General features: G+C 43.1%; 1 protein-coding gene across 1 annotated transcript in view; it reads left to right on the forward strand.

Moving 5' to 3' along the window:
• HFM1 (helicase for meiosis 1) overlaps positions 1 to 18,867 on the forward strand; it is a 79,445-nt gene that overhangs the window by 3,390 nt on the left and 57,188 nt on the right. The window contains exons 3-9 of the mRNA XM_054037883.1: positions 1,513 to 1,590; positions 1,741 to 1,902; positions 2,535 to 2,735; positions 2,825 to 2,913; positions 13,417 to 13,460; positions 14,050 to 14,151; positions 17,101 to 17,246. Of these exons, the coding sequence (XP_053893858.1) occupies positions 1,513 to 1,590; positions 1,741 to 1,902; positions 2,535 to 2,735; positions 2,825 to 2,913; positions 13,417 to 13,460; positions 14,050 to 14,151; positions 17,101 to 17,246 (822 nt within the window). The remainder of the gene's footprint in view (positions 1 to 1,512; positions 1,591 to 1,740; positions 1,903 to 2,534; positions 2,736 to 2,824; positions 2,914 to 13,416; positions 13,461 to 14,049; positions 14,152 to 17,100; positions 17,247 to 18,867) is intronic.

Consider the following 18,867-nt stretch of genomic DNA (forward strand, 5'->3'; position numbering starts at 1 on the left):
CTGAAGAAAAATGTATTATAGAAGTAATTTGCTGCATGTAGTCTAGCTAATGTATGTATGCATGCTTCCGGGGCTTCCCCTTGTTTTATAGAGATTGGAAACTTTCAGTATAATTGTAAGGTCATTTTACTTGCCTGTATACTGCCATGCATACTTTTAGTGCTATATTTGTCCTGGGGGAATTCTGTGCCACTGCGCACATGCAAAATTTATGACCCCCACAGATTTCTTTGTTTCCCCGCAGAAAAATGACTTTCTGACAGGGAAGCCACAAAAGCGGTCATGCAACTCTCCCCAGCAGTATGTTTTGGGTGCCCAGGGCAGCCGGCAGAGAGGTAAATCACTATGAGGCAGGACAGGGGAAGACCTGGATGGTGGCTCCTACCCTGTGCCAGGCTCAGTTGCTAGTCCGGGCTGGGCTGGGGAAGATAGGACTTCCTCTTCCCTTGCATGGCATCCGGGGCCGGGTCAGACTCACCCCCAGTTTTATCCCCTGGCTGCAGGAAGCTCTGCCAACTCCCCCTCCTACTTTGTGCAACCATTGCTCCTCAGCTGCAGGGGGAGGAATCCCTGTACAGGTAGCTGCTCGCCCATCCGCCCAACCCCCATGCAGCCAGAACCCCTCAGACCCAGACCCTCCCACTGAGCCTTACCCACTGCACTCAGAACCCTCCTCCCCCGATTAGCCTCACTCTCCCTGCACCTGGACCACCACCACAAACCACCTGCACCCACCCCCACCCCACTGAGCCCCAACCAGTTGCACCTGGATCCCCACCCCACTGAGTCCCACTCCCCCATCATCTGCCCCCACACTGAGACCCATCCAGACCCCAACCATCTTCACCTCGACCCCCTGCAGAGTTCAATTACCATTGCACCCAAAAAAACCCAACAAGCCCTGATGAATCCAGATCCCCTCCACACCCAGATTCCCCACTGAGTTTCCCGCACCCAGAACCCTCTCAACCCACACCTGGATCCCCCCACACTAAGCCCCTCCACACTTGAATCCTGCCTTGCTGAGCCTGCCTGCCCACAACTGGTGCACCTGGCATGGAGGGGCAGGGCCCTGGGGTGTTTCTGGGGCAGGCCTGGTCCTTGCATTGTGTCATGGTTGCGTGCAGCCTCACTGCTGAGTCCGTGTCTGGGTTGGGGGAGCTGCACAGTGATTTCCAACCTCTGTGCAGCCAGTGGCCTGTGCTCCCCAATGACATGCTAGAGTCTCCACATTTATTTGACAAATAAAATTTGCCGAATTTTAAAATATTATGCATAGAATTTTAATGTTTTGGTGCAGAATGCCCTCAGGAGTACAATATAAACAATAATTAGTAATAAAATAATAATGTGTCAAATGCAAAATATATAGCATTAGCTCATCAGAACTTTACTTTTTTTTTTTTATCATAAAAATTTGGTCGTGTTTAAGGTCTATCTCTGCTACTACTTCTGGAATCTGTTTTTCATCATTTCTTCTGCCTCTTCTTCCCCCCCCCCCCTCCACCCCAGGAAAAATGGGATAGCATGACTAGAAAATGGAGAGACAACTCTTTAGTCCAACTGGTACGACTGTTCCTCATTGACGAGGTAGTGATTTTTATAGTCTGTTTGTACATGAAGAAAAAGAAAACTTTTAGGAAATATAACAATGTTATATATGTATTTTAACATATTTGTGGGTTAGAATGCAAAAAGTAAGCAATGTTATTTCACAGATTTCTTTAATTATTTTAATAGGTACATGTTGTGAAAGATGAAAGCCGTGGTGCAACACTTGAGGTTGTAGTCAGTCGGATGAAGACTATACAGTCTTCTCTTTCACGTATCTCAGAGAATCCTGACATGCTTACTCCCATGAGATTTGTGGCTGTTTCTGCAACAATCCCAAATGCTGAGGATGTAAGAGTTATAGTTTTAATTACTTTTTTAAAAATATGTATTTGTTTCTTTGACATCAGTTGTAAAAGCAGTAGTTCTTTAGACTATTCACTTCATTTGAGAATCCTGAGGAACTTCATTTGAGAAACTTAAATAAAGAAAAGTGAGTAAAGCTGTAAAATCAGCTTGACATGAATTTTAAAGTAAAGTTGTCATTTCTGGGCTGTCAGCTGAATGCTGCTGTCTTGATGAACGCAGATACAACTTTTGGCCCCAACAATATGGAAATATCAACCAAAAATTGATCAAGTACTGAAGTTTTATATTTTTAATTAAAATTTTAAGGGTGCTAACACAAGTTACAAAAGCCTGGGTACAGATCTTGACTTCAATAGTACCAGTGTAATTTGGAACAGAATTTGGTCTGCTCATTAGTGAAGAAATTATTTTCAAGTGAATTCATTAGTTTAGACACGACAAAAAGGACTTAACATGTAAACTCTCTTTGTCAATGTCATAGGACATGTGGGGCAGTACAAATAGTTGCTTCCCAGTTCTTTATTCTGTATGTGCTGTAGTTTGAAGACAGCATGTATAATAACAGAGGCATTATTTTCAAGCATCATTTTAACTTGCTTCCTTGTTCTTTAAAGATTGCAGAATGGCTTTCAGATGGTATGAGACCTGCTGTATGTCTGAAAATAGATGAAAGTCATCGACCTGTGAAGCTTCGCAAAATAGTTCTTGGATTTCCCTGCAGTAGCAACCAAACAGAATTCAAATTTGACTTAACTCTTAACTACAAAATAGCTAGTGTTATACAGACATACTCTGAACAAAAACCAACCCTTGTGGTATAATACATTTTTCTCTTAATGCTTTTGAAATTCTTGGTTTTCTTCTTAGTACAATTAATACAAAAAAGGTATTTTCTTACTTATAGTTTTGTGCCACAAGAAAAGGAGTACAGCAGGCTGCTTCAGTTCTTGCAAAAGATGCTAAATTTATTATGACTGTGGAACAGAAACAAAGGTATATTTATATTTCTTGTAGTTTCTAACCATAGAAATGTAGGGCTGGAAGGGAATTCGATAAGTCATCTAGTCCAGTCCTTACACTGTGGCAGGGCTAACTATTATCTAGACCATCCCTGATAGGTGTTTGTCTAACCTGTTCCTAAAAACCTCCAGAAACAAAGATTCCACGCCCTCCCTAGATAATTTAGTTCAGTGCTAAACTACACTTATAGTTTAGCAAGTTTTTCCTAATGTCTGTCTTAAATCTTCCTTGCTGCAATTTACGCTCATTATTTATTTTCCTGTCCTCTGTGGATATAGAGAACAATATATCACCGCCTTCTTCATAATAACCTTTTACATACATGAAGACTGTTAGGACCTTAGTCAGTCTTCTCCAGACTAAACAAACCCATTTTTTTCAATTTGTCCTCATAGGTCATGTTTTCTATATCTTTAATAATTTTTGTTGCTTTACTCTGGACTTTCTCCAATTTGTCCACACCTTTCCTGAAGTATGGTGTGCAGAAATGGACAGAAGACTCCAGCTGAGGCCTTATCAGAGCTGAGTAGAGTGGAAAAATTACTTCTTGTCTTGCTTACACCACTCCTGATAGTACATCTGTAACAAAGTGTTTGGCAGCAGCAGCTGTACCAGAATTCTGATTGCTGGATCTCCAATTATATCACCCTGGAGTAAACCTGAAGGCCAAATATTTGCCTAATTGATAAACTGGGAGGGGCTGAGGAGAGCCCCAAAGGCTAATTATCTTAGCCCAGTAGGTAGAAAAGGTACAGGCAGGAAATGCTCAGAGAAGAAGAAAGAGACTGGTAGGCTTTTGAGAGCCAGAGCCAGAAGAGATCTCTCAAGGAGAATATATCTTCTGTCTCCCCTCCTTGGCTCAGTGAGTTAAGGGCTGTATGCTTGTAAATGTAGAGCTGCACACATTTGTAAAGGTGGTAAGGGAGAACACTAAATAAATTGCACAAGTTGTTTGAACAGAATGTCTCTGAGCAGTTTGCATCTACAGAAAAGAAAGGAGCAGAATGCTACCCTTTCATAACATCCCAGAATGATGTTTGCTCATTTTTTGCAACAGTATTACATTGTTGACTCATATTTACTTGGTGATCCATTATAGCCCACAGATCTTTTTCTGCAGTACTCCTTCCTAGGCAGTCATTTCCCATTTTGTATTTGTGCAACTGATTATTCCTTCCTAAGTGGAGTACTTTGCATTTGTCTTTATTGAATTTATTTATTTCAGACGTTTTCTCCAGTTTGTCAAGATTATTTTGAATTCTAGTCCTGTTCTCCAAAGCACTTGCAACCCCTCCCAGCTTGGTATCATCCACAGACTTTGTAAGTGGACTGCCTATGCCATTCTCCAATCCATTTATGAAGACACTGAATAGAACGGGACTCCGGACAGATCCCTTTAGGACCCCACTCTATATGCTCTTCCAGGCTTGACTGTGAACGATTGATAACTACTCTGAGTACAGTTTTCCAACCAGTTGTGCAGGTTGGAAGTAGTAGGTTCATCTAGGCTATAGTTTCCTAGTTTGCTAATGAGAAGATCATGTGAGATAGAATCAAAAGCCTTACTAAAGTCAAGGTATATCATATGTTCTGCTTTCCCCCCTTCCACAAGGCTTGTTGCCCTATTAAAGGATATTAGGTTGGTTTGACATGATTTTTCTTGACAAAGCCATGTTGACTCTTACTTACTACCTTATTATCTTCTAGGTGCTTACAGATTGATTGTTTATTTGCTCCATTATGTTTCTGTGTACCAAAGTTAAGCTGACTGGTCTATAATTCTGTTTGTCCTTATTCCCCTTTTTATAGATAGGTACTATATTTGACTTTTTCCAGCCCTCTGGGATCTCTCCCATCCTCCACAAGTTCTCAAAGATCGCTAATGGTTCAGAGATCTCTTCAGACAGTTCCTTAAGTATTCTAGGATGTATTTCATCAGGCCTTGCTAACTTGAAGACCTCTAACTTGTCCAAGGCCTTGTCTACACTACAGAGTTTTGTTGACACAAGTTATGCCGACGATCAAAAACCACTATAATTACATCCCTTTTGCATGTTCACACAATGCTGCTTCTGTCGGTGGAGCACATCCATAGTTGGTGCTCTAGCATTGACAGTGAGAGCAGTGTGCCATGGATAGCTATCCCACTGTGCTACTCGCCACCTTCTGCATCTAGAAGTTTTGGGAAGGCCAAGTGGATCACAGTTGAAGTTCCCTCTAAGCTGCGCGGCCACGCAGCAGGCAATCAAGGGCCGCATGGGCAGGGGAGAGGTGTCTCTCCCCTGGCCCCAGCCCTAGAGTTGCCATGGCCAGAGAGGCGCCTCTTCCCCAACCCCAGAGCTGCCGTGGCCGGGGAGAGGCACCTCTCCCCTGGCTCCAGGCTGCTGCAGCAAGAGAGGACTGGGGGGAGTCCTCTCTCCCCGCTGCACCCCTGGGGCAGCCTGCACCCCCGGGGCAGTCTGCACCCCAAACCCTTCATCCCTTGCCCTACCCCAGAGCCTGCACCCCCAGCTGGAGCACCCCCCTACCCCAACCCTCTACCCTAGTCCTGAGCCCCTTCCCCCACCCTGAACCCCTTATCCCTGGCCCCACCCCAGAGCCCTCACCCCCCAGCCAGCGCCCTCACCACCCCACACCCCAACCTTCTGCCCTAGCCCTGAACCCCTTCCTGCACCCCAAACCCCTCAGCCCCATCCTCACCACACATCACCTTCATATTGGTGCACATAACAAAATTCATTCTGCACATGGATGTAAAAAACTAGAGGGAACATAGTTCACAGTGCATTATGGGTATGAGCTCAATGTCCCATGATACAGTTTTTTCTGTCCCAGCATTCCATGGGTTTCTGACTGTTTTGTGCCATTTTTCAATGGCTACTGTTTACTGTGCGCCTGCCATGTCTGCCTGAAAGGATGGATCCTGCACTGCTCTCTACTTTTGTGGTCACTGTTATGAACACTTTGTGACTAGTCATGCTGTATATCATGAGCTGAACAGGAATCCTAGGTGCCTGACCTGCTATGTTCCTTGGAAAGAAACAACATCAGATTACTTTTGGCATTCAAATATAGCAATAGTAAAAATAGGAGCAGCTGCGCACGGTGGACTGTCACTTTTGGACTCGGGAAACAAGCATGAATCGTGGGATCGCATCGTTCTGCAGGTCTGGGATGACAAGCAGCCACTGTAGAACTTTCAGAAACAGAAAGGCATCTTCCTGGAACTGTGTGGAATTTGCCTTAGCACTGTGGTGCAAGGACACCCAAATGAGATTACCTTTCAGTGTGGTAATCGCTGTGTCAAAGCTGGCAACTCCAGACTAGTTACTCGCAGATCAGTGTGGAGTTGGGAAATCAACCGTTGAGACTGCGTTAACGCAACTGTGCAGAGCCATTAATCTCATCCTGCTATGAAGGATTGTGACTCTTGGAAATGTGCTTGAAATACTGGATGGCTTTGCGGCACTGGGATTCCCTAACTGCAGCGAGGTGATAAATGGCTTGGCTATCCCAATTTTGGCCCCGGACCATCTTGCGATGGAGTACATCAATAGAAATGGGTATTTCTCTATGGTATTGCAAGTGCTTGTAGATCACTGAGGTCATTTCATTGACGTCAGGGAAGGTGCATGACACATGCATCTTCAGGACTGTACAGAAAGCTGCAAGCAGGGACTTTCTTTCCAGACCAGAAGATTCCAATGGGGGATATTGAAATGCTCATAGTGATCCTGGAACACCCAACATACTCCTTACTACCACGTCTCATGAAGCCTTACACAGGAAACCTGGGCAGCAGCAAGGAGCGCTTCAACAATACGCTGAATGTGTGTTTGGCAGATTAAAATCTCGCAGGCACTGCCTTTATGGCAGGTTAAACCTAAATGAGGAAAAGAGTCCCATGGTCATAGCAGCTTGCTGTGTGCTGCATAGTATTTGAGAGGTTAATGGGGAAAAATTTCCCCCGGAGTGGAGTGCGGAGGCAGATTGTTTGGTGGCTGATTTTAAGCAGCCAGGTATCTGGGCTATTTGGGGGCACTATTCGAATCAGGGAGGCTTTAAGGCACCATTTTAACAATGAGCACTAGTAATCTGACTTTCTATAAAGCACTCTGCCATGCTTTGTTAATTTCTCACCTTGCAAGAAAATGTTGATAATTGCTTCTTGACCATGATTTGTAGTCTGCAAATGTTACAATTGCCACTGTGTATTAATTCTAGCAGCAACCATTCTGTGCAGGAGACAAATAAAGATTATCTTTCAGAGGGTGTGTTTTTATTAAATATCAATTAACAACACAGAAAACACTTGGTTGAAAGGGAGATAACAGTGAAGGGCAGTCTCCTGATGTAGACTCTCATAGCTGTTTGTAACTCCAGCTATCATTTTGGAACCCGTCTGAAGGGATGTAATGAATGGGGTACTGCGACAGGCTTGGAAGATGCAAGGAATGTGTTGGAGAGGTTTGGGGGCTGCAGGGAGGGACGAGCACACATGTATTAGGCCTGCAATATGAATAGGGACTCCAACATCTCTGTATGCACCTCCATCTCTTTTGTCAACTGCTTCTGACCCATTAAAATTTACTCCTGACTCTCCTTCTTCTCCTGCCTCTCTCTTTTATAATTTTCATGTACTGGTTCTTTCCATGCCCTGTATTCATGTTTTTCTGCGCCTGAGGATTGGAGCACCTCTTGAAATAAAGCAGGAATATTTTGTCAGCGGAAGAAGCATTGTAATGTGTACTGATTTGTCAACGAAAGCTGACTTTTGTCAACCAAACTCTGTTGTGTAGACAAGGCCTTTGTAATTCTTCAATTGTTTTTCCCTATTTTAGCCTCAGATCCTACCCCATTTACACTGATGTGCACTATGTTAGGTGTCCGATGTCCAGGGCTGGCTCTAGGCACCAGCAAAGCAAGCAGTTGCTTGGGGCGGTAGATTTGCAAGGGGCGCAAGAATCCAGCATGGGAGCTAAGAACCAACAGGGGCCCCTGGGAGCTGTAGTTCCTTGGTTAGCTCCCTGCCTATAGAGCCAGCCCTGGAGTAGGGAAAGAACTACATTTCCCAGCATTCCCTTGGCCACTAGCAACAGGAAGGGGTGTGGGAAAGGCATATGGAACTGAAATCTGCAGCTTGCTGTGAATGGTAGGAACAGAGCCAGCTCTAGGTTTTTTTGCCGCCCCCCCCCCACCCTGGGATTCCCTCCCCCGCCCACACCCCCTGCTGCCCCAGCTCTGGCCCCCACCTGCACATCCCCTGCTGCCCCAGCCCTGGGCTCTCCCCCCACTTGCAACTCCTGCCGCCCCAGCCCTGGGCTCTCCCCCAAAGAAGGAATTGGGAGGACTAAATGGACGGTGCACCTCTCTATCTGAAGCCTAGTAAGGGAGGTATACGGATCCCACTAGAATTTAAAATGAAAAGTAAGGGAGGGGAGGCTCTGGACCTGGGCAGCTTTAGATACAGCACCAGGCACTTAGGAGGATTTCCACTTCTGAGCCAGGGAAGCAGAAATTGACTTTTCCTCTCCAGATATAGATAATATTCAGAAAGGGAATCTAGAACCTGCCTTCCAGATTTGAACACCCTCAAAATTCAGGAGAGCTCAAGCTCAGTTTGGGCAGCTGTTACTTCATTTCCCCCAAATCAAATATATTGATCCACTGTAACTTGCTGTAGAAAAAGTAGAATAAATTGAGCAAGAAATGCTTCCCAGTGGTTATTAGGACTGGAATTGCTATTTTCAACAGCCATTGCTTTTTTTTTTTTTAAGTTTTAGTTTTATTTGTTTAAAAGAAAGACCGTGATAGTGCATTCCCCATAGAAACAAAGAATGGAACAAAAGAATAATAAAGGCACCTCAACTTTTCCTCATTTATGTAGGACAGTCTTATAATGTTCATCCAGATATCCTCCAGTCACACAAGCTGAAAATTGTTCCACTTTACTGCAGTTCTGTAACCATATGGGAACCAATCCTGTCTGTGTTCTGTGCTCATCCAATATTCCTGCTGAATGACCCGCCCTGGGAGCGAGTTACCAGTGACCCAGGGCTGGGGCAGCAGGAGGGTGCAGTTGGGAGGGGGAGAGCCCAGGGCTGGGGTGAGGGGCAGCCAAAATTTTTTTTGCTTGGGGCAGCAAAAAACCTAGAGCCGGCCCTGCCGATGTCTGCTAAACTTTTGGGTGAAAACTAAAACAAAAAAGGCATTTAACACTTAGGCTATTGCTACATTTTTTGTTATTGTCTTTCCCTCCTCGCTGAGTAATGGGCCTACCCTGTCCTTGATCTTCCTTTTGCTTCTAATGTATTTGTAAAATGTTTTCTTGTTACTCTTTATGTCCCTAGCTAGTTTAATCTCTTTTTTTTTTTGCCTTGGCCTTTCTAATTTTGTCTCTACATGCTTGCGTTGTTCTTTTTATATTCATCCTTTGTAATTTGACCTAGTTCCACTTTTTGAGTTTCAGATCATTGAAGATCTCATAGTTAAGCCACAGTGGTGTCTTCTTGTATGTTTCTTATGCATTGGGATAGTTTGCTCTTGTGCCCCTTGGCAGTTGTTTTAAAAAAGGAACTACTAACTCTCCTGAACTTTTTCCCCCTTAGACTTTCTTCCCAGGGGATCTTACCTACCAATTCTCCGAGTTTGCCAAAATCTGCCTTTTTTAAGTCCATTATCTTTATTCTTCTGTTTTCCCTCCTTCCATTTCTTAGAATCATGAACTCTATCTTTTCTTCAAAAAGAAGAACAGGAGTACTTGTGGCACCTTAGAGACTAACAAATTTATTAGAGCATAAGCTTTTGTGGACTACAGCCCACTTCTTCGGATGCATATAGAATGGAATATATAATGAGGAGATATATATACACACATACAGAGAGCATAAACAGGTGGGAGTTGTCTTACCAACTCTGAGAGGCCAATTAATTAAGAGGAAAAAAAAAAAAAAACTTTTGAAGTGATAATCAAGCTAGCCGAGTACAGACAGTGTGATAAGAAGTGTGAGAGTACTTACAAGGGGAGATAGAGTCAATGTTTGTAATGGCTCAGCCATTTCCAGTCCTTATTCAAACCGGAGTTGATTGTGTCACAGACAACCCCCCAACCTGAAGCAAATACTCACCAGCAACTACACACCACACCACAAAAACACCAACCCAGGAACCTATCCCTGTAGCAAACCTCGTTGCCTACTCTGTCCCCATATCTACTCTGGCAACAGCATCAGAGGACCCAACCACATCAGCCACACCATCAGGGGCTCATTCACCTACTAATGTCATATATGCCATCATGTGCCAGCAATGCCCCTCTGCCATGTACATTGGCCAAACCGGACAGTCCCTCCGCAAAAGAATAAATGGACACAAATCAGACATCAGGAATGGTAACATACACAAGCCAGTAAGTGAACACTTCAATCTCCCTGGTCATTCTATTACAGATTTAAAAGTCACTATCATTGAACAAAAAAACTTTAGAAACAGACTTCAAAGAGAAACAGCAGAACTAAAATTCATTTGCAAATTCAACACCATTAATCTGGGCTTGAATAGGGACTGGGAGTGGCTGGCTCACTACAGAAGCAGCTTTTCCTCTCCTGGAATTGACACCTCCTCATCTATTATTGGGAGTGGACTACATCCACCCTGATTGAATTGGCCCTGTCAACACTGGTTCTCCACTTGTGAAGTAACTCCCTGCTCTCCATGTGTCAGTATATAATGCCTGCATCTGTAACTTTCACTCTATGCATCCGAAGAAGTGAGGTTTTTACTCACGAAAACTCATGCCCAAATAAATCTGTTAGTCTTTAAGGTGCCACCAGACTCCTTGTTGTTTTAGTATTTCTAGGTTTTCCTGTTTATTCTCCAAACTTCTTATATTAGTATTCAGACATCTAGAAGGGAAATCTAATGAACATCTTATATTCCTTCTTGTCTGTCCTTTGTCCCTGCTATAATAAAAGCATACGTGTATTCTAGCCATTCTATGGGCCATGTGAAGAGGGTTGGTGGGTTCAATACAATTTCTAGTAGAGAGGTATCTATATCTCAAAATCATCATTGCGGTTGGCCCCCTTGCTGGGAAATTTCACTAGTGGCCAGGGACTGAATGGACCATGCAGACTGGAATGTGGAATTTCTCGCCACTAGAATGCTCTCTACAGAATAGGGTTGAGATACATTTATAGGACTGTGTAATCCAACTTGCATTTCTGTTGACTGAGCTATACTTATTTCCTCTAAATAAAGGAATCTCTTCTTGAAGGATGTCTTTTGGGTACTTTTCATGAACATTAAATGCATTTAATATTTTAAATTACCTGTTTTTTGAAGAATAAAAACATTAATTTCCAGTGAGGCTGCAAAGACTTACACATATGAATAGTCCCACTGGATATGGTTTTGTTGAACTACTCACAGATACACGTGCCTAATTTAAGATACTGTAAGTCTTTGCAGGATCAAGTCCTTAGTAAACACAGTCCTAACTTCTGTTAGTGATTATTTATTTCACCAGGTAGTTATATCAAAGCTACATTTTCATTTGTACAACTCCTGGTAGGAATAATAGGAGCTGTGTATCTTGTTCAATCCCAAATGCATTTATTAGAGCCCAATTCAAGAAGGATGCTTAAGAACGAGTTTAATTCCCATTTTAAATCAATGGGATTGAAGCATATGCTAAAGTGTTTTCTGTAAAATTGATGGACATTTGCACATACTTAAGTACTTTCCTGAATTGAGGCCTACATGTATATTTTAATACAGTACTTACATTAAAGTTTATTTGAAGGCTGTTTTTTTAAAAAACAGATTTCAAATGGATCTTGAGATAATAATTATGATACAATTCCGTGTTCAGAATTTAAGACACTATTAAACAACTATTAGTAGCCCTCTTCTATATTAATGTCTGTTTGAGAAGTTCTTGAAACTCTTTGAGCCCAGTCATTATTATTACTATTTATTATAATTAATCAGTCAAAACTCTCATTGAAATCAGAGTAGTTTGAAGAAGTGAATAGAAACTTTGCTTGAGAAAGTACTGCAAGATTATGTCCATAAATATTTCTTTCCCAAGTCCAAATTCATCAATATTCAAAGAATATTGACATGAATAGCCCAACATTCATGAACAGGCTTACAGTGCACACAGTATTTTTACTGTGGGAAAATAATCAGATCCAAATTCTTCAATACTTATTCAGGGCCATAAGCACCTCTTCACTTAGGTTGATGTAGTGGAGAGAAACCTGCACAAAGTAAGTGAGATGCAAAAGAAGAGTCGCTCTTTAGCATTCTCTTTCTTTCCCCAAACCTATGGAAGCTATATTAGAGAACTACTATGATGTTGGGACTCATAGTGAACTCTCATGAGGTTGATCAGGAGGGGGTCTGATCTGGTGGAGCTGATAGGTAATGCCACTCATTGTGGCATGCTCTCCTACCAGATTGGTGGAAACATTCCTTACAAATCTGTAGTCACTTTAATGCCACCCATTAGAAGACCCATAAACTCATGTTGCTGCTGAGGGTGATTGTCTTAGACAAGGGAGGAATCGGTGAATGAGGGAAAGTAGCCTCAAAGAACAGTGTGAAGGGGCAGTTGCTTGTGAGTGGATCCTTGGCAGATATGCAGTATGGAGGTTACTCTCTGCGTTTTCACCACGGCTCACTTCATAGAGTTTCTGGCACTCACGGTCTTCCTCTTGTAGATTTTACCGTGGAAGGATGCAATAACGAAATTTAGGTTTTGCCTATAAGGAGGGTTATCGTGTGGCAACCTGGGGTGTAAATGTACAGTGCACTTGCCTGCTGTGAACTAAATTGTATGTGGATCTGTTGCTGTGCACTAAAACTCCCATAGTGCTCTTTGACTTACTGCTGTTTGAATCAGCAGTAAGTGAAAGTGCTCTACAGAACTTTCAGTATGTGGTAGCAGGGTCCACACGGTCAGTTAGTGCATGAAATGCTGAAGTGCTGTAGATTTACAACCCAGGTTCCTGGATATTAATTCTCTATCTAAACATACAGACATTACTCAAACAATGGGAGATTTGCCTGAGTTTGGATTACAGGATTTAGTCGTCTAAAAACAAACAGATTTTAGTTTCAAGTATCCACAAGGTAATTATAAATGAGAAAATTATTTAAAAATTATGCCATATAAGTTGACCTTTTAGTATTCTAAAATGTAGATATGAAATAGGACTGTATTGAAAAACACAAGGATGTAACAGAAATAAGGACAAATGAATTTAAACAGAAGAATAAATCTTATAACTCTTAATGAGTGTAACTGCTGGAATCAAAGTTTAATGTCATTATGCAGTGTTCTTCATAGGATATCGTTGTGCCTTTTTTAAAACACGTTGGTATGTCTTCATATTGTATTTAAATTAGTAAAAATGCTTTATAATTTTGGGTTTAAAAAGTACTTATTGTTTTTGTTTCATTTTTATGTAGATTACAAAAGTGTGCAAATTCAACAAAAGATACCAAAGTGAGAGGTAAGTACAACAATATAGGCAGCGAGTTTTATATGAGCCCGTGGTGCCCATGCTCCACCAGTATTTAGGAACATGGGCCCGGCTCCATCAATGTTTGAGCTTACCACACTTTGGGGGTCCCTGCGCTTCAGGGGAACGCAGGGTCCAGGGCGGCCTAGGGGGTTAGCGAACGACCCAGCCCCAGCCCACCCCATCCCACTCTGCTCGGGGGAGGGGGTGGAAGCTGGAAAGAGGCAGGGCAGGGGCTTGGGGGAAGGGGTGGAATGGGGACGGGGAGGGGGCAGAGCAGGGGTGGGCTGTGGCTGGGTCACTTGCTGCTGCCAGTGCCAGGCCCCCCACTAATTGCCCAGGCTACCATGGACCCTGCATCCCCGTGAAGCGCGGAGACCCCCAAAGCACGGGGCCCAGGGCGGTTGCCCTGGTCCAGCCTATGGATGAGATGGCTCTGTGTGGACCCGTTCTGGGAACCACCAAAAATTATACAAACCTGGCACCCATATACAGCAATGCTAATTTTTGCCAACATGAATTAATAATATTTGCTTGACGAAAGATAGTAAAGGCAATGGATATAATATTTCTTTTTCAGATCTTTTAATGTGTGGTGTGGCTTATCATCATGCTGGTATGGAACTATCTGATAGAAAAATAATTGAAGGAGCTTTTACCAGGGGAGACTTACCAGTGCTTTGTAAGTAAACTTAAAGATTTGAAAGTCAAAATGTTGTTACTATATTTTTTCTTTTTAAATATAGTGAGGAGATTAGTATTTGGAAAAAGTAAACGTTATGATTCTTTCACTTATTTTTATGACATGAAATCCATGATGATAGAGGGTATGGTTCTGCAGCCTGTATACGAGTAGGTCAATTTGTTTCAATAAGTATTTAGGACATTTTACATGCTACTACAGTATAAATGATACTAATACTCCCATGAGGCTGCATGACTGGGCCTGTACTTTAGGGTTTGATCCTGCATTCCTAAGTCCCATTAACTTCAGTTTTTCTTTTCCCTTCAAAAATAAATTCTGGTCAGAATATTACTTCTTCATTGAGGAAGAATAATACCAGTTGAAAATGGAAAGCCAACTCTTTAGTTCTAATCATGTTATCCTATTCTTCTTAAAGAAAATGGATTGAACATGTGAAAAATATTATCTAAATATGACCAGATTCTTCAAGTAAATCAACACACTTATGATTTACTCAGGGGTGAAAGTAACTTAAAGGACTTACCGGTACACAGGGCAGCCAGGCTCCTGGGCAAGATGGGGAGCAGCTCTGGGCCCTGGAAGGGGTGGGGCCTCGAGCAGAAGGGGCAGGGCTTATTTTCACCTCTGGATTTACTAATATGTCTTTTTTCAGAGTAGCAGCCATGTTAGTCTGTATCCTCAAAAAGAACAGGAGTACTTGTGGCACCTTAGAGACTAACAAATTTATTAGAGCATAAGCTTTTGTGGGCTACAACCCACTTCTTCGGATGCATATAGAGTGAAACATATATTGAGGATATATATATATACATACATACAGAGAGCATGAACAAGTGAGAGTTGTCTTAACAACTCTGAGAGGCCAATTAAATAGGAGAAAAAAAACTTTTGAAGTGATAATCAAGATAGCTCAGTACAGACAGTTTGATAAGAAGCAAGTGTGAGAATACTTACAAGGGGAGATAGATTCAATGTTTGTAATGGCTCAGCCATTCCCAGTCCTTATTTAATCCTGAGTTGATTGTATCTAGTTTGCATATCAATTCCAGCTCAGCACTCTCTCGTTGGAGTCTGGTTTTGAACATGTCTTTTGTGTTTGACGCTGTGTGATGGGTGGCCAGGCATAGTAGTCAGACCCTAAAGTCTGCAGTTACAAGACAGGAGTCAAGAATCAGTTGAGTTGGGACACTGGGAGATCAGAATCAGGAGACAAATTAGAGATCAGAACACGAGTCGGGAACTAGAGTCAGGTTGGGTCCGGATACCAGATGTAAGGATCCGTGGACTAGAACCTAGGTCTGCAGATCCTGGGATAGCTGACATTCCCACAGTACCACTGGGAAGGCTTGCAGAGCCACATCCAGGGAGCATTGTGGAAAGTAGGCATCACAGGAAGTACCTCCCAAATGACCCAGAGTGAGAGTACCCTGCAGCCCTCTGATTGATGAAGTGCACTATTTAACCCAGGTAGGTGCCCCAGGAAGTTGTCTGGGCAACCACACAGACTTCTGGCCTGCTGCAACTCCAGACTTCACCTCATCTTCTGATCTCTGGTCTCTGATTCTAGCCTGACCCTGACTCTTGCTTATTGAACCCAGCTGTAGCGATTCCTCTGATCCCTGTTCATTGACTTCTATCCTTGACATGTGGACCCCAGCCCAGCTGTGATTGCTAGGCAAGACTGCCTACACTCTGGTCCCTTACACCAGGGAGTCAGGAGCAGGAGACAAAATGTAAGTCAGGAACCACCAGTCAGGTGCCAGGAGTTAAGCAGGTCAGACTGCCAGGAGAGATCAAGCTGGGGAAGCACGGGTAGATAGTGGGGATTGGGACAAAGCAAGGGGGTGGAGCCTCGTTGTTCAGATGGCTTCCTGTTGCTGGCTTCAGTAGGGACAGTGGGCCAAATAGCCACTTGGGGACTCCACAAATCAGACCTTAGGGGCAGAATCTCACCAATGGGGGTGGGCTTCATGGTTCTCAAGTAGGCTGTTGCCAGAATACTACCATGTGGAGGGTTGGAGCCTGGTTGCTCCTATGCAGAGGTGGATTAAGCTTTTGTGGGGCCTAGGGCCCTGGGCCAGAGCAAGTGGTGGCCCCTCCCCACCCCTTCTGCCTGCAGTCGTCCCCCCCACGCACTTCTTCTGGGGAAATGGAGTTGGAGTGTGGGGGCTTGCCCTGCTCTGCCTGCCTGACATTCCTGCTGGGGAGCAGGGTTGGGGTGTGGGGGCTTCCCCTGCTCCCCAGCAGGAGCACTGGGCAAGCGGAACGTGGCAAATCCCTGCATCCCAACTCCATTCCCCAGCGTGGGGACCCCCATTTTTCCAGGGTCCCGTACAGGCCCAGTGGCTAATCTGCCACTGCTCTAATGAACCTTGTGGGCCTGGAGTTTGAGACTGGTGGGTCATGAAAAATACATTATTATGAGAATTATTCTAGTACTATAGATGTGCATGTCACTTTACAAGCAAATTAAAAGACCCAAAAACTGTCCTTAAGTATACAGTCACTACAAAACAGGATGAAGTAATGGCTATATTCAAACAGTTCCTGAACTATTTGTATTGAATGATTAGCAATTACTTCAATGTGATTTTGGTGCACGAGGAATGAAAGATTGGACCCTGATTTACCTGTAAATGTTAATAAATATTTAAATACAAATATGTTGGCTATATTTAGTTTTTAAGGGAGCATTTGACAACACAGAAATCATGATCAGATACACTGAAATACTGCATATGAATGTATATACAGATTATGGGCCCTATGAGCTCTTCAGTGCCCTTTCCTCCCATTGATTTCATTAGAGTTGAGAGTGCTTAGCACCTCACAGGATTGGACCATATATTTGCTGCTTTATTTAAAATTTTGCTAGTTTACCGAATACTGTTTATTATTAAATTAATATGCTTTAATCTGATTCAGTTACTACTAGTACCTTAGCTATGGGAGTAAATTTACCTGCACACCTGGTAGTTATAAAATCTACAATGCACTATGTTGGAGGAATGTTTCAAGAATACAGTGAAACAGATATTCTGCAAATGATTGGGAGAGCAGGGAGGCCTCAAGTAAGTTAACTGTGTATTTTATATTAATGCTTTCTAAATCTGGCTTAGTAAAAGCTACAGTATACACTTGACAAATAAATAAAAAATACCCACAACTTAAGGGATAGCATTTGCTTTTTAAAGATTTATTTGTAAGTGAATTATTGAGTTAAAATAATACTGAACAAAGAGATCTGTGTGACACTGTAGACAGATCAATGGAGATCTCCATTGATCTGTGTGCAACTGTAGTCCAAAAAGCAAGATGTTAGATTGCATAAGGAATGGAAAGTTGAATAATATGGCAAATATTATAATACCTTTTATATAAATTGTGCAGCTTCATTTGGAATAGTGTGTGTAGTACTGAGAAGGACATCACAGAGCTCTTGCATATTATTTAAATAGAACTAAAAGTTTTTGAAAATTACCTAGATCATTTGTGTTTTATGCTAAAAATCACACGGGTCATATTGTGTCTCCCTAAACCACTGGTTTTCAACCTGTGGTCTGCAGACCCCCAATTTCCAAAGGGGTCCACACCTCCATTAGAAACTTTTAAGAGGTCTGCAAATTTAAAAAGATTGAAATCCACTGCCATAAACTGTTTCTAAATGGATTAAATAATGTATTGTTGAATGTTACATATTAGCAGAAATTCCTGTACCTATGATGGTATGATCTCATTCTACCAGAGCTGTGGCAGCCTCTTTTGCTTGCCTTAAGCAAATCCCTGTTACTGAAATTTCCAAGCTGCAACGTGGAGTTTTTCATCAAGTGCTTGCTCATGTCCATTCCATTAGGTAGGTGTGTGCTTGCTCCAAGCACTGCCACTGGAAAATTTTCCCTCAGTGGTATCCATCAGCTCTGCTGCCCCCTGGAGTCGCACGCTCCTAGGACCAGTATAAAGGGTCCTGCCAGGAGCCGCAGCCCTCTCAGTTCCTTCTTACTGCCTGTGACCGTCGCTGGAATTACCTTATCCTTGCAATCTGCAAGTACACCTTTAGTGGACTTTTTCAACCCTATACTGTATATAGTTATCTCTTTTTGTTAGTAGTTAAATTTCTGTTATTAGATAGATTAGTGGAGTTAGTCTCTGCCTGGTGCTGGGGCATGCCTTGGTCTCCAGGTTTTAAGTCTTGTGCCTTGTGCCACAAGCCTATGCCTGTGAGTGACACCCATTCCAGTTGCCTTAAGTGACTGGGGGAAGCTCACATATAAGAACGTTGTAAGATCTGTAAAGACTTCAGGCCCTGCACCAAAAAGGATACAGACTCCAGACTGAGATTTATCCTAATGGAGGCAGCGCTAAGGCCTCCATCAGCACCGGACCACTTAGACTTGGCACCAAGCACTTCAGTTTCAATAAGGAGTGCTCCAGCTACTCTTTGAGATCCTCAGCGCTGTTCTTCATCACTGGCACTGAGAAAAGATGCTCCTTCTACCTTTCGAGAGCCTTGGCACCATCCACCATCTCCGGTGCCAAAGAAAAATGCTCCAGTGAGAGAACCTTGGCACCATGCTCCGTCACTGGTACCGAGGAAGAAATAGAAGAAGACTGATAGTGGTTTATTCCCATCCCCGAGGTCAGCGGGGCAGGGAAACACTAGTAGAGCGCGACCTGCGTTGGGACACTCCACAG

This window comes from Malaclemys terrapin, chromosome 8 (assembly GCF_027887155.1).
Source record: "Malaclemys terrapin pileata isolate rMalTer1 chromosome 8, rMalTer1.hap1, whole genome shotgun sequence".
NCBI classification, from domain to species: domain Eukaryota; kingdom Metazoa; phylum Chordata; order Testudines; family Emydidae; genus Malaclemys; species Malaclemys terrapin.